Source organism: Pelodiscus sinensis, chromosome 1, assembly GCF_052426305.1.
Source record: "Pelodiscus sinensis isolate ZL-2025 chromosome 1, ASM5242630v1, whole genome shotgun sequence".
Classification (NCBI taxonomy): domain Eukaryota; kingdom Metazoa; phylum Chordata; order Testudines; family Trionychidae; genus Pelodiscus; species Pelodiscus sinensis.
This window is the reverse complement of record NC_143052.1, coordinates 28,257,125-28,272,549: the sequence shown is the minus strand read 5'-3', so window position 1 is coordinate 28,272,549 and position 15,425 is coordinate 28,257,125. Positions and strand designations below refer to the sequence as shown.

The window sequence follows — 15,425 nt, the reverse complement described above, 5'->3', positions numbered from 1 at the left end:
TGAATGAATAGATGTTCTGGATGTCTGAGTAATGAGAAATTATTGATGGAGCCACAGAGCAATGCAATCCTGTTACAATGCAATGCTCATCTGGGATTGTGGGGAAATGAGAAGCAGCAGACACCAGTCCCTTTCTAAGTTTAATAGGGATCTACAGTATAGCTGTATGCTTTTAAGTACACTACTTGCAGCAGTGCCAAAAGAGTCTCAGACTTCACAAGGATTTGACTGTGTGCAGGGAGTTGGCTTAAGAAGGAGGATGCTCGTTGTGAGACTTCATAGAGTAGAGCTTGGTGACGTTTTTGTATGACAGACCTGAGGGTTGCCCTTGAGGCTGAGTGCTGCTAGCTGACATCTTTTTCAGGCAGCCAGTCTATTGGGGTTTGCAAAAAGTAGGACAACACACAAAAAGGGACAAGTTCTGAAAACAGGAATTTGCCTAGTTTTCAAGGACAAAAGGTTATGCTGTTTAGTTATTAAAACTGATATTGTGTTGTTCATTCACAGTGGAGTGTAAACACAGTGGAGTGTAACCAATGATTGTGGAGTTTCTTTAGAAGACGGGTACAACAGCTAATGATTTTCAAAAAATACTTACCAAAACTGTCTCCGTAATATATTTTATATGAACAAGATACTTAGTGGTGTGGTATAAAAAATTTTAGTACTGTCATTTGTTTGTTCATTGCCACTCATGAATAGTGCAGTCATCCCATGTTTATACCACAATTATCTGCCTACAACATAACCATGTATTCCATAAAAGCAAGTACATATATCCATATATGACACAAAAACACACACATTTTATACACATAATACACATACACATAGCAGATGGGCTTCATAGCACTGCCTATTATTAAAGTTACCTAACACTTCTCATTTTAAGTCCCTGTTTTCATTTGCTTAAAACTGCCAAACATTAACTGTTAGGCCAATATTTTTCAAGCTAAATACCTGTCTCAGACTGGATTTTTTTTCTGGAAAATTTCAGTTAAGTTGTTTCTAAGAGCAAGGGTAAGGAATAATATCTTTTGAGCATGTTAAAAAAATTCTGATAACTATTTGAACAGCTCTGCCACCCTCATGCTTTGCAAAAGGGACTTGAAATATTGCAAGGAGGCATTGTGTCAGAGACATGCCTTTTGTTATCCCTGTGAAAATGTACCCAAATTTCCCAAAGTTATAAGCCTTTTAGGGGGAGGGGGGAGAAGAGAATCACAATTCACACCTGCTTAGAGATTTGTTAGAGATTCAGAGTTTCATTCCTCAAAGATTCTACACAAAATGAGCATGATCCAGCCTAGGAATGATCAGGATGTCCTGTGTAATTCCAGGTCCCTGCTACTCCAGGCCATGGTATGTCCAGACATCAGAATTGAGAATAGGGATATTTTCTTTCCTGTTTTCTTGGTATCCCCCATGGTCATTAGCACTGACTCTATGGCTGTTTGGGGGCTCTAGCACCCATGGAAAAAATCGGAGGGGCCACTGATCAGCTGTTTGTTGGCTGACAGGTGGCACTTTGGGGCAGGGTAGAGCAGCAAGGGATGAAAAGACAGAGCCATTAGGAAAGAGGCAAAATGGGGGTGGGAAGAGGCTCAGAGAGGGCAGGGCCTCAGGAGAAGTGGCTGAACAGGGGTGTAGTCTCTGGGCAGAACAGGTTTGGAACACCCACCCAGAAAAATAAAAGTCAGTGCCTGTGTCCATGACAACACTCAGTAAGAAAGTGGAAGCCATCTGAACTGAATAAACAGGGAACAGGAGCCAGATATGAGGGATGGGGGGGGGGGACGCTAGCAAATATAGTAGACATGCTAAACACGGGGTGGGGATGGTGCAGGGACTGGAGGCTGATGGTGAAGATGGAAACTGGGACTGGCTGAGAGATTAGGCATAAAAACCAAGTGGAAAGAGAAAAAAATGGTGAGGAGAGACAAATCTGATAAGACACTATGGAGCAAGGGGAAAACTGGGATAGGCTGGACAAAGACTAAGACAAGGAGCCAGGCTGAGAAAGAAAGGCACTGGTATTGGACAAGAAGCCAGGGAGGGCAACAAGGAGCCAACAAGGTCAAGCAATGTGAGTATGGGGGTAAAGGGAAGCTGGGGAATGAAAGGGTATGTCTACACTACAAAGTTAATTCGAACTAATAGACGTTAGTTCGAATTAACTTTGATAGGCGCTACACAAGCGCTCCGCTAGTTCGAACTTAATTCGAACTAGCGGAGCGCTTAGTTCGAACTAGGAAAACCTCATTCTACGAGGACTAAGCCTAGTTCGAACTTACTAGTTCGAATTAAGGGGTGTGTAGCCCCTTAATTCGAACTAGTGGGAGGCTAGCCCTCCCCAGCTTTCCCTGGTGGCCACTCTGGCCAACACCAGGGAAACTCGTCTGCCCCCCTCCTGGCACCGGAGCCCTTAAAGGGGCACGGGCTGCCTACGGTGCCCGTGCCAGGTGCAAGCCTGCCAGCACCCAGCTAGCAGACCCTGCACCTGGCACAGCTTGAGCCATCCACCTGATGCCCCCCAGCCCTCCCCCTCTTCCCGGGACCAGGCTGGCGGCTCCCGGGAGCTTCCCCGGGACCGCAAGAGGCGGGCACCCGCCTGGTCTAGTGCGGACATCGTGGACCTCGTCCATGACCTCCGCACTAGGCACAGGAAAGTGGCCGTCTAGGGCAGGAGAGCTGCCAGCCTGGCCACCCAGGAGCAGGTGTGCATGAAAATCAAGATGGTCCACTGAGACCCCCCGACCCTGAGCCCTGAGCTTACAATGGCCGTACTGGGTCAGACCAAAGGTCCATCTAGCCCAGTAGACTGTCTGCCAACAGCGGCCAAACCTAGGGACCCTGGAGGGGATGGACCGACGACAGTGACCAAGCCATTTGTCCCGTGCCATCCCTCTCCAGCCTTCCACAAACTTTGGGCAGGGACACCACTCCTACCCCCTGGCTAATACCACTCAATGGACCCAACCTCCATCACTTTATCTCACTTCTCTTTAAACTCTGATCTAGTTCTAGCCTTCACAGCCTCCTGCAGCAAGGAGTTCCACAGGTTGACTCTTTGCTTTGTGAAGAACAACTTTCTGTTATTAGTTTGAAGCCTGCTACCCATTCCTTTCCTTTGGTGTCCTCTAGTCCTTCTATTATGGGAACTAATGAAGAACTTTTCTTGATGCACCCTCTCCACCCCACTCATGCTTTTATAGACCTCTATCCTATCCCCCCTCAGTCTCCTCTTTTCTAAACCGAAAAGTCCCAGTCTCTTTAGCCTCTCTTCATATGGGACCTCTTCCAAACCTCTGATAATTTTAGTTGCCCTCCCCTTTCCCACCCTCTCTCTTCCCCTCTCCCACCTCCTTTTCCCAGTCTCCCCAAGTTTTGTTCAATAAAGAGAGAATCTATTTTTAACCACACGTTTTCTTTATTTTGTACATCAGGAAGGGGGGCTAAGGAAGGGTAAGTGGAAGGAGGTGAGGGAGGAATGGGGTACGAGCCCTTGATGGGGAGGACTGGGCTGGCTCTGCGGGCTTCTGGGGGTGGAAGCTCTCCTGCAGCCCCCCAATTGCCCCCTCTCCCCAGATGGCAGCCTGCAGCAAGTGCAGCCGGGCTAATGGCCGAGTGCTGTGATGTGCCCAGTGTGGGCACTCAGGGCACTCCAAGCCAGGACTGCTTTGCAAGCGGGGCACCCCTGAGAACTGTCTGTCCGGGGTGGGGGTCGGGTCCCTTTAAGCACAGCCCTCGGCTAGCCTGAGGCAGCAGCTCCACGCTCTAAGTCCTCATCTGATGCCCTGCCGGCACTGCTTCCGGCCATCCTCAACCCCGGTTCAGGGTTCACTTAATGTGGACATGCTAGTTCGAATTAGCAAAACGCTAATTTGAACTAGTTTTTTAGTCTGGATGCGTTAGTTCGAATTAGCTTAGTTTGAATTAACTAACTAAGTTAGTTCGAATTAGCGCTGTAGTGTAGACATACCCAAAGAGAGTACCAACGAGGAGCCACAAAGGGGTAATGGTACAGTTTGGGTAAGTTGACTGGGAGTGGGATTGGTGGCAGGGAGACTGGAATTGGAACTGGCAGTCTAAAAGGGGACGATGATTACCACTGTCATCAATTACTCTGTTAGCAAGAACAGGAATGGTCTGTTAGGTGCACCTATAGATTCCAACTCTGCTGATGACCCACATAAGGGTCAATATGATGCCACATTATGGTATTTCTGGGTTTCTCTCCCCAGCCCAACCCTCCATGGTTTAGGGGGAAAAAACCTTTAGAAATAACACCCAAAAAGAAAACTACTATTTTTTTCCACAGGATCCCTGCCCCATTCAGTGCACAGAACTAGCCTGCTCTTGATGTTCATCAGAGTTGTACAATAAAAGAGTCATTTCTGTGTAAGGCTCCTGCTTCAATTACTGCACAAGTTAAAAGTGTGGAATAAATGAGGCAAGGGACTACAAAAAAAGAAAGGAGATTCCATGGTTAAGGTATGAATGCTGCCCTTAATAAATTGATTCCCTCCCTTCCTCTGTTACAAAATTCCTGTGTGATGGTAAATAAAAGTCACTTAAATCAGATTTTATAGGTATTGGTAGTTATTTTTTGTGTGTTTCTCATTTTCTGGGTGCCTGCTAGGTGCCTTATTTCCAAAGTGCTGAATGTTCACAGTTGAAACTGGAGTCGATAGGAGCTATGCTTCAAACGTATTAAACATTATATAATACTATTTATTCTGAAAAAGCAGATCTCGAATTGAGCACCCAAAATTAGTGCATACTTGTGACTGTGATTTCTCTCCTCCTCAGCTCTCCATCTGAAAATGGGGATAATAAGATCCCTTATCTCACAGGTGTAATATAATAATAAAATCATTAATATTTGTAAAGGGCACAAATATTGATGAGGAGCTTTACACAAAAGCCCATTAGGAAGTTAATAATTCTGTTTTAAGAATGTAGTTTGAATAGTGTACACAGTGAATAATATATAGGACCACACACTGCACAGTGATGAAAAAACAAAATTATTGAATAGCTGTGCACGATGGGAACCCCATCAATTTTGAGCACTTACTTAGGTGGAGTCTTGTGAAAAATAATAGTATGTGATCATATAATTAAAATCTGTATCATAATGCATACACACATGGAGGAGTTCAACGAAGGTTGCACAAATAACTTTAAATCTGACATTACCTCAGTACAGTATATTATCCCAAAGCACTATATAACATTGGAATTAGAGCTGTCAATTAATGTGCATTAACGCCTGCGATTAACACAGGGCAGAATTAACACGTTAATTTTTAATGCACATTAATTGCAGGCGTTACTGCACTGCTGCCCCTTTGAAACGCTGCCGTGGCATTTCAAAGAGGCAGTGCAAAGCAAAGCCAGGATCAGCTGGTGTTCCCCAGATGACCCCGGGGTCTGTGTAGCGCTGCCCCTTTGAAATGCCACTGCCACATTTCAAAGGGGCAGTGGGAGTGGAAACCAGAATCAGCTATGTGGCACTGTCCCTTTGAAACGCCACCACGGCGCTGCCCCTTTGAAACACCACTGCAGCATTTCAAAGGGGCAGCACACACAGCTGATCCCAAGCTCTGCAAGCACTGCTCCTCTGAAACGCCGCAGAGATGTTTCAAAGGGGCAGAGCTGCACAGAGCCCAGGGTCAGCTGGGGACTCCAGCTGATCCCGGGCTTCCATGGCACTGCCCCTTTGAAATGCCACAGCGGGGTTTCAAAGGGTCAGTGCTGCACAGAGCCCAGGGTCAGCTGGGGACTCCAGCTGATCCCAGCTCCCATGGCGCTGCCCCCTTTGAAATGCTGCCACAGCATTTCAAAGGGGCAGTGCAACACGGAGCCCGGGGTCAGCTTCAGTCTTATTATTGTTTAACAGCATGATTAATCAGGTGATTAATTGCGATTATTTTTTTTAATTGCTTGACAGCCCTAATTGGAATATATAACTCATGTAAATTGCACTACTAAGAAAGCCACAAAAGTGGCTCTAGAAATATCTATAGAAAATCCCATTGAGGTTTGGCTGAATATTAACTTTAGCTATAACTAAGTAAATATTTAACAACAGCTGCTATAAAAAATGCAAGTAATTTCCACCAAAATGTGTCATATTGACATTGACACTTGAGAACAATTTATTAGCTAATAAAAATGTAATCATTTGTAAAAAGCCAGCAATACTTACTGAAGAATTTTAACTTTTCAATAGGCACATAATAACACTATTTACTATGCATTTCATTCTCCAAATAAACTAAGCAACATATTAAAATAAAGGCTCAATTCTGCCTTAAATGTGGACATAATTCCTTCTACTGGGACTTACTGATATGCACTGATGAGAATTATTTTATATATTAACTATACAATCTAAAAATAATTTGCAAAGCACTGCAGTCAATGTGCTGAGAAAGCAATTCTTCAAGTATAGTAAAGTTATGAGAATGCAGTTTAATGTTTTTATGATTTATTTTTTAAAGAAATCATATATCCCTCAGCTATCCATTCTAAATAAAGGAGCCTATAGCACAAGCTGATCCACAGCTTGCAAGGTAATGGCCTTATTTGTATTTAATTTCTGTAAATAAGAAGGCTGATCTAATGGACAGAGTACTGGATTTGGACTCAGGAGACCTTGATTCAGTTTCTGGATCTAGCAATCTTGTGTATGACAGTGGGCAAATCACTTAATCTACCCTGTGGCTCAGTTCACCATTTATAATACGGGATAATGCTTTTCTATCTCACAACAGGTGCTGCAAGGGCAAAAATCAATAGACAGTGAAGTGTTCAAATACCACAGTTAATGAAAGTTACATAATTATCTAAACAGTTAGAAACATTTATTCAAAACAACCATTGGGGGACAATAGCAATTATGCATTTGAAACAATGTTCAGTTTGAATTCCCAAATAAAAAAGGAACATTGTCAACTTGACATTTACTTGAACATTTTTTTAAAGCAGAACTTTCAGGTGTCACCTACTCTCGAGTCCCCTGGAATTTCTGTTATTTTGCAGTCAAGTTGTGTTAGATGTTTAAATGTATTTTTCTTCTCCCCTCCTTCCAGTACACAAACAGGAGAAAGTGACTAACCATAGAAATAGTGATTCAAAAGGCAAAAGAAACAAACTGAAACAAAAGATTGTTTCCAATCATATCCAGTGTTAATAATCAAAGGTGTTACTTTCCGAAATACAAAGTGTTCAAAAATAACTGATTTTTTAATTTATGTTTAAAACCATAAAACAATTATTAAAATACAAATCCTTCTATGCATCCAGTTATCAGTAAGAGAATGTATGGATACACGTATGCTATTTTGAAGGTACAGACATTTATGCTAAAAATAAAAATTATGCAAAAAAAATCACACATAACCAATCACTAACCATTTACTGCAACTGATACATTAATCCCTGCCTGGTGGTTCCCAAAATATTTACATCCTATGATCCTTAACCGTTCTTTGCTCCAGGCTTGGAGTACTGATATAGATTATGAAACTTAATACAACTAGGCTTTAAAAAGACTCCAAAATATCATGTATGCTTTGTTTTACAAAATTACCCAAAAGTAGTTAGTGAAATAATTCCTAGTCAATCTCTAGGAAACCATTTTCGGTTATATTCTTCCTCTATCTAAGAGCACAAAACACTGAACATAAATAAAATGTTTTATTGCTGATTATGGATAGTCACTGAAATTCTTAGAAAGCTTCTTAAAATATCTTATAAATATTCACATGTGTAACACATTATAAATTCAAGCTACAATGCTGTATTTACCACCATAAATATAACATACAAGCAGTCTACCTACCATGGATTAAATTAACAGCCTTTTTAACATAGTAAGACCCATGTTTGATAGCCATGTTCAATATGAAGAAATGAAGATATTTTAAATTCTTTCCCATTATCAGTCTGTCTCAGCTTGCATACACTAACGATTTCAGAATTTTTCCTCACCTCACAGATGACGTAATGGTTTCAGCAGAGTTCAGAACTACTATCTAAATCTGCAGTACCCAGTCAATTGCTACAAATTCTTATAAATTACAAACTCAATGTAGGAGCAAAGAATACAAGGATCTATAGTATCTTAATGTGCAGCATAACTTTCTAATTTTTATGTAAATAATATTAAGCTAATTTATTTTTTCACCTCCTTAAATATCTGACTTTCAAGTATAAAATGCATATAAAAACATTCCATATATTTATAACGCTAGCACACCTCAGCTAGCAAACAGCAAGCTTTTGCATACGATTATGCAAATACACCTTGAACTTGGAAGAACTAACACTCCAATGAGGTTCTTCATTTTCAAACCATTCTCACAAAACTGTCAATACTATCAAAAATATTTTATGTTGTTTCCCGATTCCCTTCCAAATGCACCTCAAATCACCACTACCCAATCTACTCTTTGGTAGCGTGTTCACAATATGTAATCTCAGAGCTATGCACCTTTTCAGAGACAGCTGCAGTTTGTTCTCTTGATAGATGCTTTGTCTCTTAATAAATTCTGTCAGCCATACAAAGAAATTTTTTAGCTGTGGGCGGATAAGTATTAGCCTATAGAGAAATAAAATACTGAAACCATTCTTTGCTGTTCTCACATCTATGCTTATACTCCTTGGGCTTCCTATTGTGCAGGTAGTTTGAACATAACTATTAAAAGGAAATAAAATTTTACCTCTGGTTATCTACTTTAGGGCACACCCAGAAATACATCTAAGTAAAATACTTAATTAACTTGAGTGCATTTGTACAGTAACATGTCCTTGAGCATTAAAGCACTGAAAGCACCAAAAGCTGACTATTCATGACAGAAATAGCAATATGCCTGATTAACAATAAAATACAGTTTTTGCCTTCCAATAGCCCTACCACAAAGAAGGGATTATTAAGCCCTCTTTAAATGACATGTCTTCTCTTAGGCACAGGGCAGGCCTATAGAATACACAATAAACAACATAAGTATAAAATCTGGTGCATTGCTACACTAACATGCACCATGCAGCACATCTGGTGGCTGGGAGATAAACCCACCTTATTGAAGTTCAGTTTGACAAACAGAAAGGAAGCTAACCTTCAGTTGTCTGTCATTTCGTGTAAATACAGAAGGGGAGGAACTTGCCAATAGCAGCAGTTTGACAGGATGCTCCTTCCCATTCATTCTCCAGCCTTTGTGGCCAGAATACTTCCTACAACTTGCCTGCCCAGTTTCCTTTTTTGAGTCAATCTTTCAAGAAAATGGCTTTGAACGTGGTACTTATTCAATAGCAATCAATAGTACGATTGTGACCATGTTCAGTATTTGCAGCCCCAGAAAGTGACTTCGGTGGCTTCCGGAGCAGAAAGGGACAGATGGGTCATCGGCCACAACAACTTTATGTGCTTTGACAAACGAAATAAAAAACTTAAAGCACATCATGTCGCGGTTCGTAAAATAGGAATTCAAATGCGGTCCCTACTGCACCAGTGAGCTGGGAATCTAACTGAACCGCTTCCCTCCCCCTCCCCACACACACATACACTCCGTGCCCAGTCGCACACAGGGCTCAAGGCACATTGACAGCCGTGTCCTGAGCCTTACCCTTGCTCTGCCCCCCATCCGCACAACAACGGAGAAATGCGCAAGGACGCCGGGCTTCATGCCCCAACCCCCTCTCCAGAAAGGGGCTGGGAGTCTATAGCAGCCGGGCAAGCTAAGCAATAGCCCCGTAAAACCAGCACGACTGCGACCCCAGGCCGGAGAGTGGGGGCGTGAGGGGTCTCCCGGTCACTCCCCAAACACAGCACCCCCCCCCCCAGCCCTTTCCCGCCTCACCTAGTCTCGGGGGGGCGCCCGGCCCTCCACCGGCCGCGGAGCTGGCAGGGTCCCCGCCCTCACCGGCGAACTCCTCCTCCTCATCCCCGCTCTCCGAGTCGCTCTGCATGGGCTCCTCGGCGAAGCTCACCCCCCTGGCGGGGGCGCGGCGGGGCTGCAGGCTGCCCCGCTCATGGCCGGGCGCCGGGGAGCCCCCGCCGCCGGGCGCCGCCTCCGCCTTGAGGCGCCCGAAGTACTGGAGGGCGAACTCCAGCAGGTCGGCGGGCTGGCTCCGCAGCACCTCCACGGTGAAGCCCTGCAGCAGCTCCGTCAGCCCCGCCGGGATGGAGATGCTCATGCCGGGGCCGGGCGGGGCGAGGCGGCGGGAGCCGGGCGTGCGGCGCGCAGGGAGGCCGGAGCCGGTGGGAGCCGCAGGGGTCGGATCCCGCCCTGGCCGCCGAGGGGACCGGGAGCGGCGCTCTGGGAGCCCGGGAGGCGGCGGCGGCGGCGGCGGCTGCTCTCGGTTCGCCCGCTCGGCGCGGCGGCAGCCCTGGCGGTGACTGTAGCATCCCCGCCCCCGCCTCCTCCCCCAGCGCCGGGAGGGGAGGGGGGGAACCTCGCCGCATGCATGTGACCCGAGAAACCATGGCAACCTCCCGCCGGGGCGGGCCTGCGGAGCGAGCGCACCCCCACCCCCACCGGGGCCGGGATCCGTGGGCCCGGGGTGCGCAGGAAAGAGCGGGGAAGGGATCAGGCCCCGGGAAGCACGCGGCTCGGGTGTCAGACCGGCCGCTGGGAGGGCAGGGCGCTCTCCCGGGCTGGACGGAGAGGTGGGAGAGCAGCTTTGCCCGGGCTGGAGAGTTAACTAATCCCCGAGGAGTTGGGCCACGGTGCCTCAGCCTTGGTTCTCCCCCGGAACTGGGCATGGCCGGGGGCGCTGCCCCCCGAGGCTTCCCCACAACGGGATAACAGCCACGGGGGAGCCCTTTGAGGAGGAAAGTCTGCACCAGAGGAGGGGTTGTGCAGCTCGTGGAGCAGGCGAGCTTTGCACCCTCCCTCGTGTGGTAAAGCCATGGTTATACTGCCGGCTTTCGACCATTCAAGCATCCATCTACAGAAGTTTGTAATTTGCCCATAGGAGGTTGGGCTGTTAGTATGGGCAATGCATGTACTCACTGGTTGGTTTGCAGCAATTTAAAGTGTGGTGGTCCATGGGTAGGTATCTCAGGGTGCATCGTGCCACCATCCAGAACAATTCATTTTGGGAAATTTTTGCAATATTTTGTGGAGAGTAGTGACTTGCCCAGGGATTTCTGGAAGATAGGCTCATGTTGGGAACTTGACTCCTTTTACCATTCCATAATGCCATTTGTATCCCAAATGTGCATTCTGCTTTTTAAAAAATTCCACAAACCAGTGAAGCACTTTTGGCTTCTGCCAGCTCTGAGAGAAGCATGAAGCCAGGAGATCTCTACACTATTCTCATGAATGGTTCAAATCCAGAACACAAGATCTGCCTGCAATTATAGATCCTCAGGAAGTACTACAATAATAGGGAAGACAAGGATTTATTTGAGAACAGTGAGCTGAAAGAAAGGATGTGATGGGTTAACTGGTAAGCATCACTGTTAATGGGTGATGCTTACCAGTTCCTGTTAACTAGTGGTGGCTGGAGCTGCTCCCCACGCACTGTGGGCAGGGGACTGTTCTGGTTCCATGGGACCTACTGCAGACAGGGGTGTTCCAGCCTGGGCAGAGTAGTCCTGTCCACAGCAAGCATGGGCATATTGCAGGCAGGGGCTGCTTCTGCCTCTGCCTCCGGTGCAGCCCCTGCCTGCAGCGGGGTGGGAGCACTGTGGCCCCCTACCAGCTCCCCCTTTAATCAAGGGCAGAGTTTTGGGAGGGCAGTGGGGCAGCAGCCATGTGCACTGGGACACAGTTTGCTTTTCTTCACGTTCACTGGACTATCAGGGAGCGAGAGGAAAGTACTTGCATTCCATGATTTACTCCTCTGTCCCCTCCTTTCACCAGCCAGGATTGAGAAGTATGCAAGTAGTTTCCCCTCCTTGATAGTCCAGGGAACGGGATGAAAAGTAAGCCATGTACCAGTGCACATGGCTGCTGCCCTGCCCTCCCAAACTCAATCCTTACCTTTAATCAGTTAACTGGGTAAGCATTACATTTAACCGATTAACCAATTAAATAAGATTTTACATCCCTCACTGAAAGATATAATGCAGAACAATTTAAGGTCATTGGTGGCATTCACAGCTGGCCTGCACACGGTGGAGCACCACCTCTGGGCCTGAGAAATGAGCACTGATTGGTGGGATTGCACTTCACTTTCATGTGGCACTGCTGTGGATCCTACCTGACATACCCTATTGGCTGCATTCCCCATGCAATCTGTCTGTAGATGTCCACATTTCTATGGCTGGTTCATAACTCTTTTCCCATCAGGCCCAGGAGTTGTAATATTTCCCATCTACTCCAGACAGAAGCAATCTAGTGCATGGAGCTAGTATGATCAGTTGCACACAAATGAGATCTGCTAGGTGTGCTTGCCAAGGTGGGCAGTCAGGAAAAGGTATTTCAAAAACAAGCAGGAAGCATTTAAAGGGATGAAGGAGGAGAAGAGTGCCTTCTGGTGTTTGTGACTTCAGGCAGTGGAATTTACAATTGCAACTAGATCAGTCACTGTTACAATGAATGAGGTATTGTGGGACAACTGCTGGTTGACTGTTAGGGTCGACACAGGTCATGCAAGATCTACAATCAGACCAGATTATGGCCCAATGCCATTTGAGGAGGTGATCTTACTGCATGGCCAGAAACAAATTTGAGTTGATGTAACTCACCATGTCATGATGTACCTTAATAAGTGTAACCCACACACCGAGTGAGGTTTGCTGTCCCATGCAGTGGCACCTAGACCACAGCAACAGCTAAGAACAAGAGACATCTATGGTATAGATTGAGAGCACCCCAGCTTTTAGAGGCTCCTCTACTAAGCTCCAGAGGTCCCAATTTCAAATCCTCTGGGTAGTGTTTATATAAGTATAAACCAGGTCCTGATATTTGGTTTAAAAATGTTATCAATTGTCTTTAACAGAATTCTTGCGTTTCCAGGCAGAAATGCTTTTACTGTCAATGAGGTGCAAACATTAGGATACCAGAAGCCTGAAATTCTGATTCTCTGTAGTTAAAATGGGTTATATTTTCCTCATGTCCTGCATGGAGCTGTGACAGAGGCCAGTAGGATCTCCATCTTTAATCCACTGCTCAGTGTATGTTTTATACTCCTTCTCCCTACATTCCTGCTAAATCAACGCAGCGTATGGATCTGTTACTGCTCTTTGCTTGAGAGCCTGGCCTCTTGTTCCAATCACTCTAAAAGGCAACTGTTCCCAGATCCTGGCCCCTGAAAGGAACAATGCTCTGTTACAGCCCTAAACCTGCCTTCTCCCCAACACTAAGGCTGTGTCTACATTGGCAACTTTTTCCGGAAATGCTTAAAACGGAACAGTTTTCCGTTATAAGTATTTCCGGAAAAAGAGCGAATACATTGGCAGGATGCTTTTCCGGAAAAGCCCTTTTTCCGGAAAAGCGTCCGTGGCCAATGTAGACGCGCTTTTCCGGAAAAAAGCCCCGATCATCATTTTCGCAATCGGGGCTTTTTTGCGGAAAAGACTACTGTGCTGTCTACACTAGCCCTTTTCCGGAACAGTTTTCTGGAAAAAGGACTTTTGCCCGAGCAGGAACAGCATAGTTTTTTCCGGAAAAGCAGCTGATTTCTTACAGTAAATCGTCACTGCTTTTCCGGAAATTCAAGGGGCCAGTGTAGACAGCTCGCAGCTTATTCCGGAAAAGCAGCTGCTTTTCCGGAATAAGTGGCCCAGTGTAGACACAGCCTAACTGTTCTGTGAGACCATCTTCATCATCACTCCCAAAGGCTGCTTCAGTTACTTTCCTGGATATATGGAATGAGGTAACTATCTCCTCTGTCCCTAAAAGACTGGAGCAACCACTGGACTTTTTGGGAAGCAATATTTCAAAAGTTATTTTGTATGACAGATCTCTAGGGTGGCTGAAGCAAGCAAAACATTTGACAACAGATGAATAGGGAGTTAAGGGACTATACTACTCCCAGTGAAACCATGCTTTACTCATTCACTGTGGCTATGTCTGGACTGCCCCCTCTTGTGCGAAAAAATACGCAAATGAGGCAAAGCGTGGAATATCGCCATGCCTCATTTGCATAATTAATGAGGCTCCGTTTTTGCACAAGAGGCTTTAGTGCAAAAAGAAGCCATCTACACTCTTGTGCAAGAGCCATTCTTCCTGAAAAAAAAGAGGAAGCATGGCTCTTGCGCAAGAAGGGGTTTTTGCACGAAAAGGAGCCATGTAGACAGCTCCTTTTTGCACAAAAACCTCTTGCGCAAAAACAGAGCCTCATTAATTATGCAAGTTCTTCAAAGCGCCAGCGCCACATGGAGCCTGGTAAGGGCTCCGTGCAGCACTGCTGCTTTGAAATGCTGTAGCAGTGTTTCAGAGGGGCAGCACCGCAAAGGCTCTGTGTGATACTGCCCCTTTGAAACTCAGGAGTTCTGCAGGGGACTGTTTTGGGACCGGTTCTGTTCAATATCTTCATCAACAATTTAGATGATGGCATAGAGAGTACACTTATTAAATTTGCAGATGATACCAAGCAGGAGGGGTTGCAATTGCTTTGGAGAACAGAGTGATAATTCAAAATGATCTTGACAAACTAGAGAAATGGCCTGAGGGTTTTATGTGAGGCCTACAAGACATTTTGTTACCATTGCCCACGCAGAGGGTTGCCAGATTCAGCTGGTTTTCATCCGCATAGTTTTTTTCCTACAGATATTACAAAAGTAATATGCACTTAAAGCAAGAGCACATGAAGTAAAGTGTATGCGTATTGCGCACAACATTGTAAGAGCTGTAAACTCCCTTTGCATCCAATAAAAATGCTGCTACAGTTCAATCAGCAGACCCCACAAATTCTAGGTACGCAAGCACAGTTAGCAAACCTACCCTATCCCAGGAGGCTATCTTGGTTATGACAATTTTGTTGCCCACAGAGATGAAAGAGAGCTGCTCATATGGCCCACTCACTAACCTAGTTAGGTCCTCACTGGTCTATACCAAGACTTGCTCAAGAATGTTTGGGGGGTTTAAGAACATAAGAATGGCCGTACTGAGTCAGACCAAAGGTCCATCTAGCCCAATATCCTGTCTGCCGACAGTGGCCAGCACCAGGTGCCCCAGAGAGGGTGGATTGAAGACAATGATCAAGCGATTTGTCTAATGCCATCCCTCTCCAGCCTCTGACAACCAGAGGCCAGGGACAACATTTCTATCCCCTGGCTAATAGCCTTTTATGGACCTAACCTCCATGAAATTATCTAGCTTCTCTTTAAACTCTGTTATAGTCCTAGCCTTCACAGCCTCCTCTGGCAAGGAGTTCCACAGGTTGACGACACACTGTGGCTGTATCTATATTGGCCCCTATTCCATAATAGGGATGCAAATGTAGCACTTTGGAATAGGCAA

The 15,425-nt window shown here is 45.6% G+C and overlaps 1 protein-coding gene across 1 annotated transcript in view; it reads right to left on the bottom strand.

Annotated features, from left to right (window-relative positions):
- Nucleotides 1-10,486, bottom strand: part of PRKAR2B (protein kinase cAMP-dependent type II regulatory subunit beta) — a 169,679-nt gene extending 159,193 nt beyond the window's left edge. The window contains exon 1 of the mRNA XM_075927056.2: nt 9,870-10,486. Within this exon, the coding sequence (XP_075783171.2) occupies nt 9,870-10,206 (337 nt within the window). The 5' untranslated portion in view covers nt 10,207-10,486. The remainder of the gene's footprint in view (nt 1-9,869) is intronic.
- Between the last annotated feature and the right edge of the window lie 4,939 nt (nt 10,487-15,425).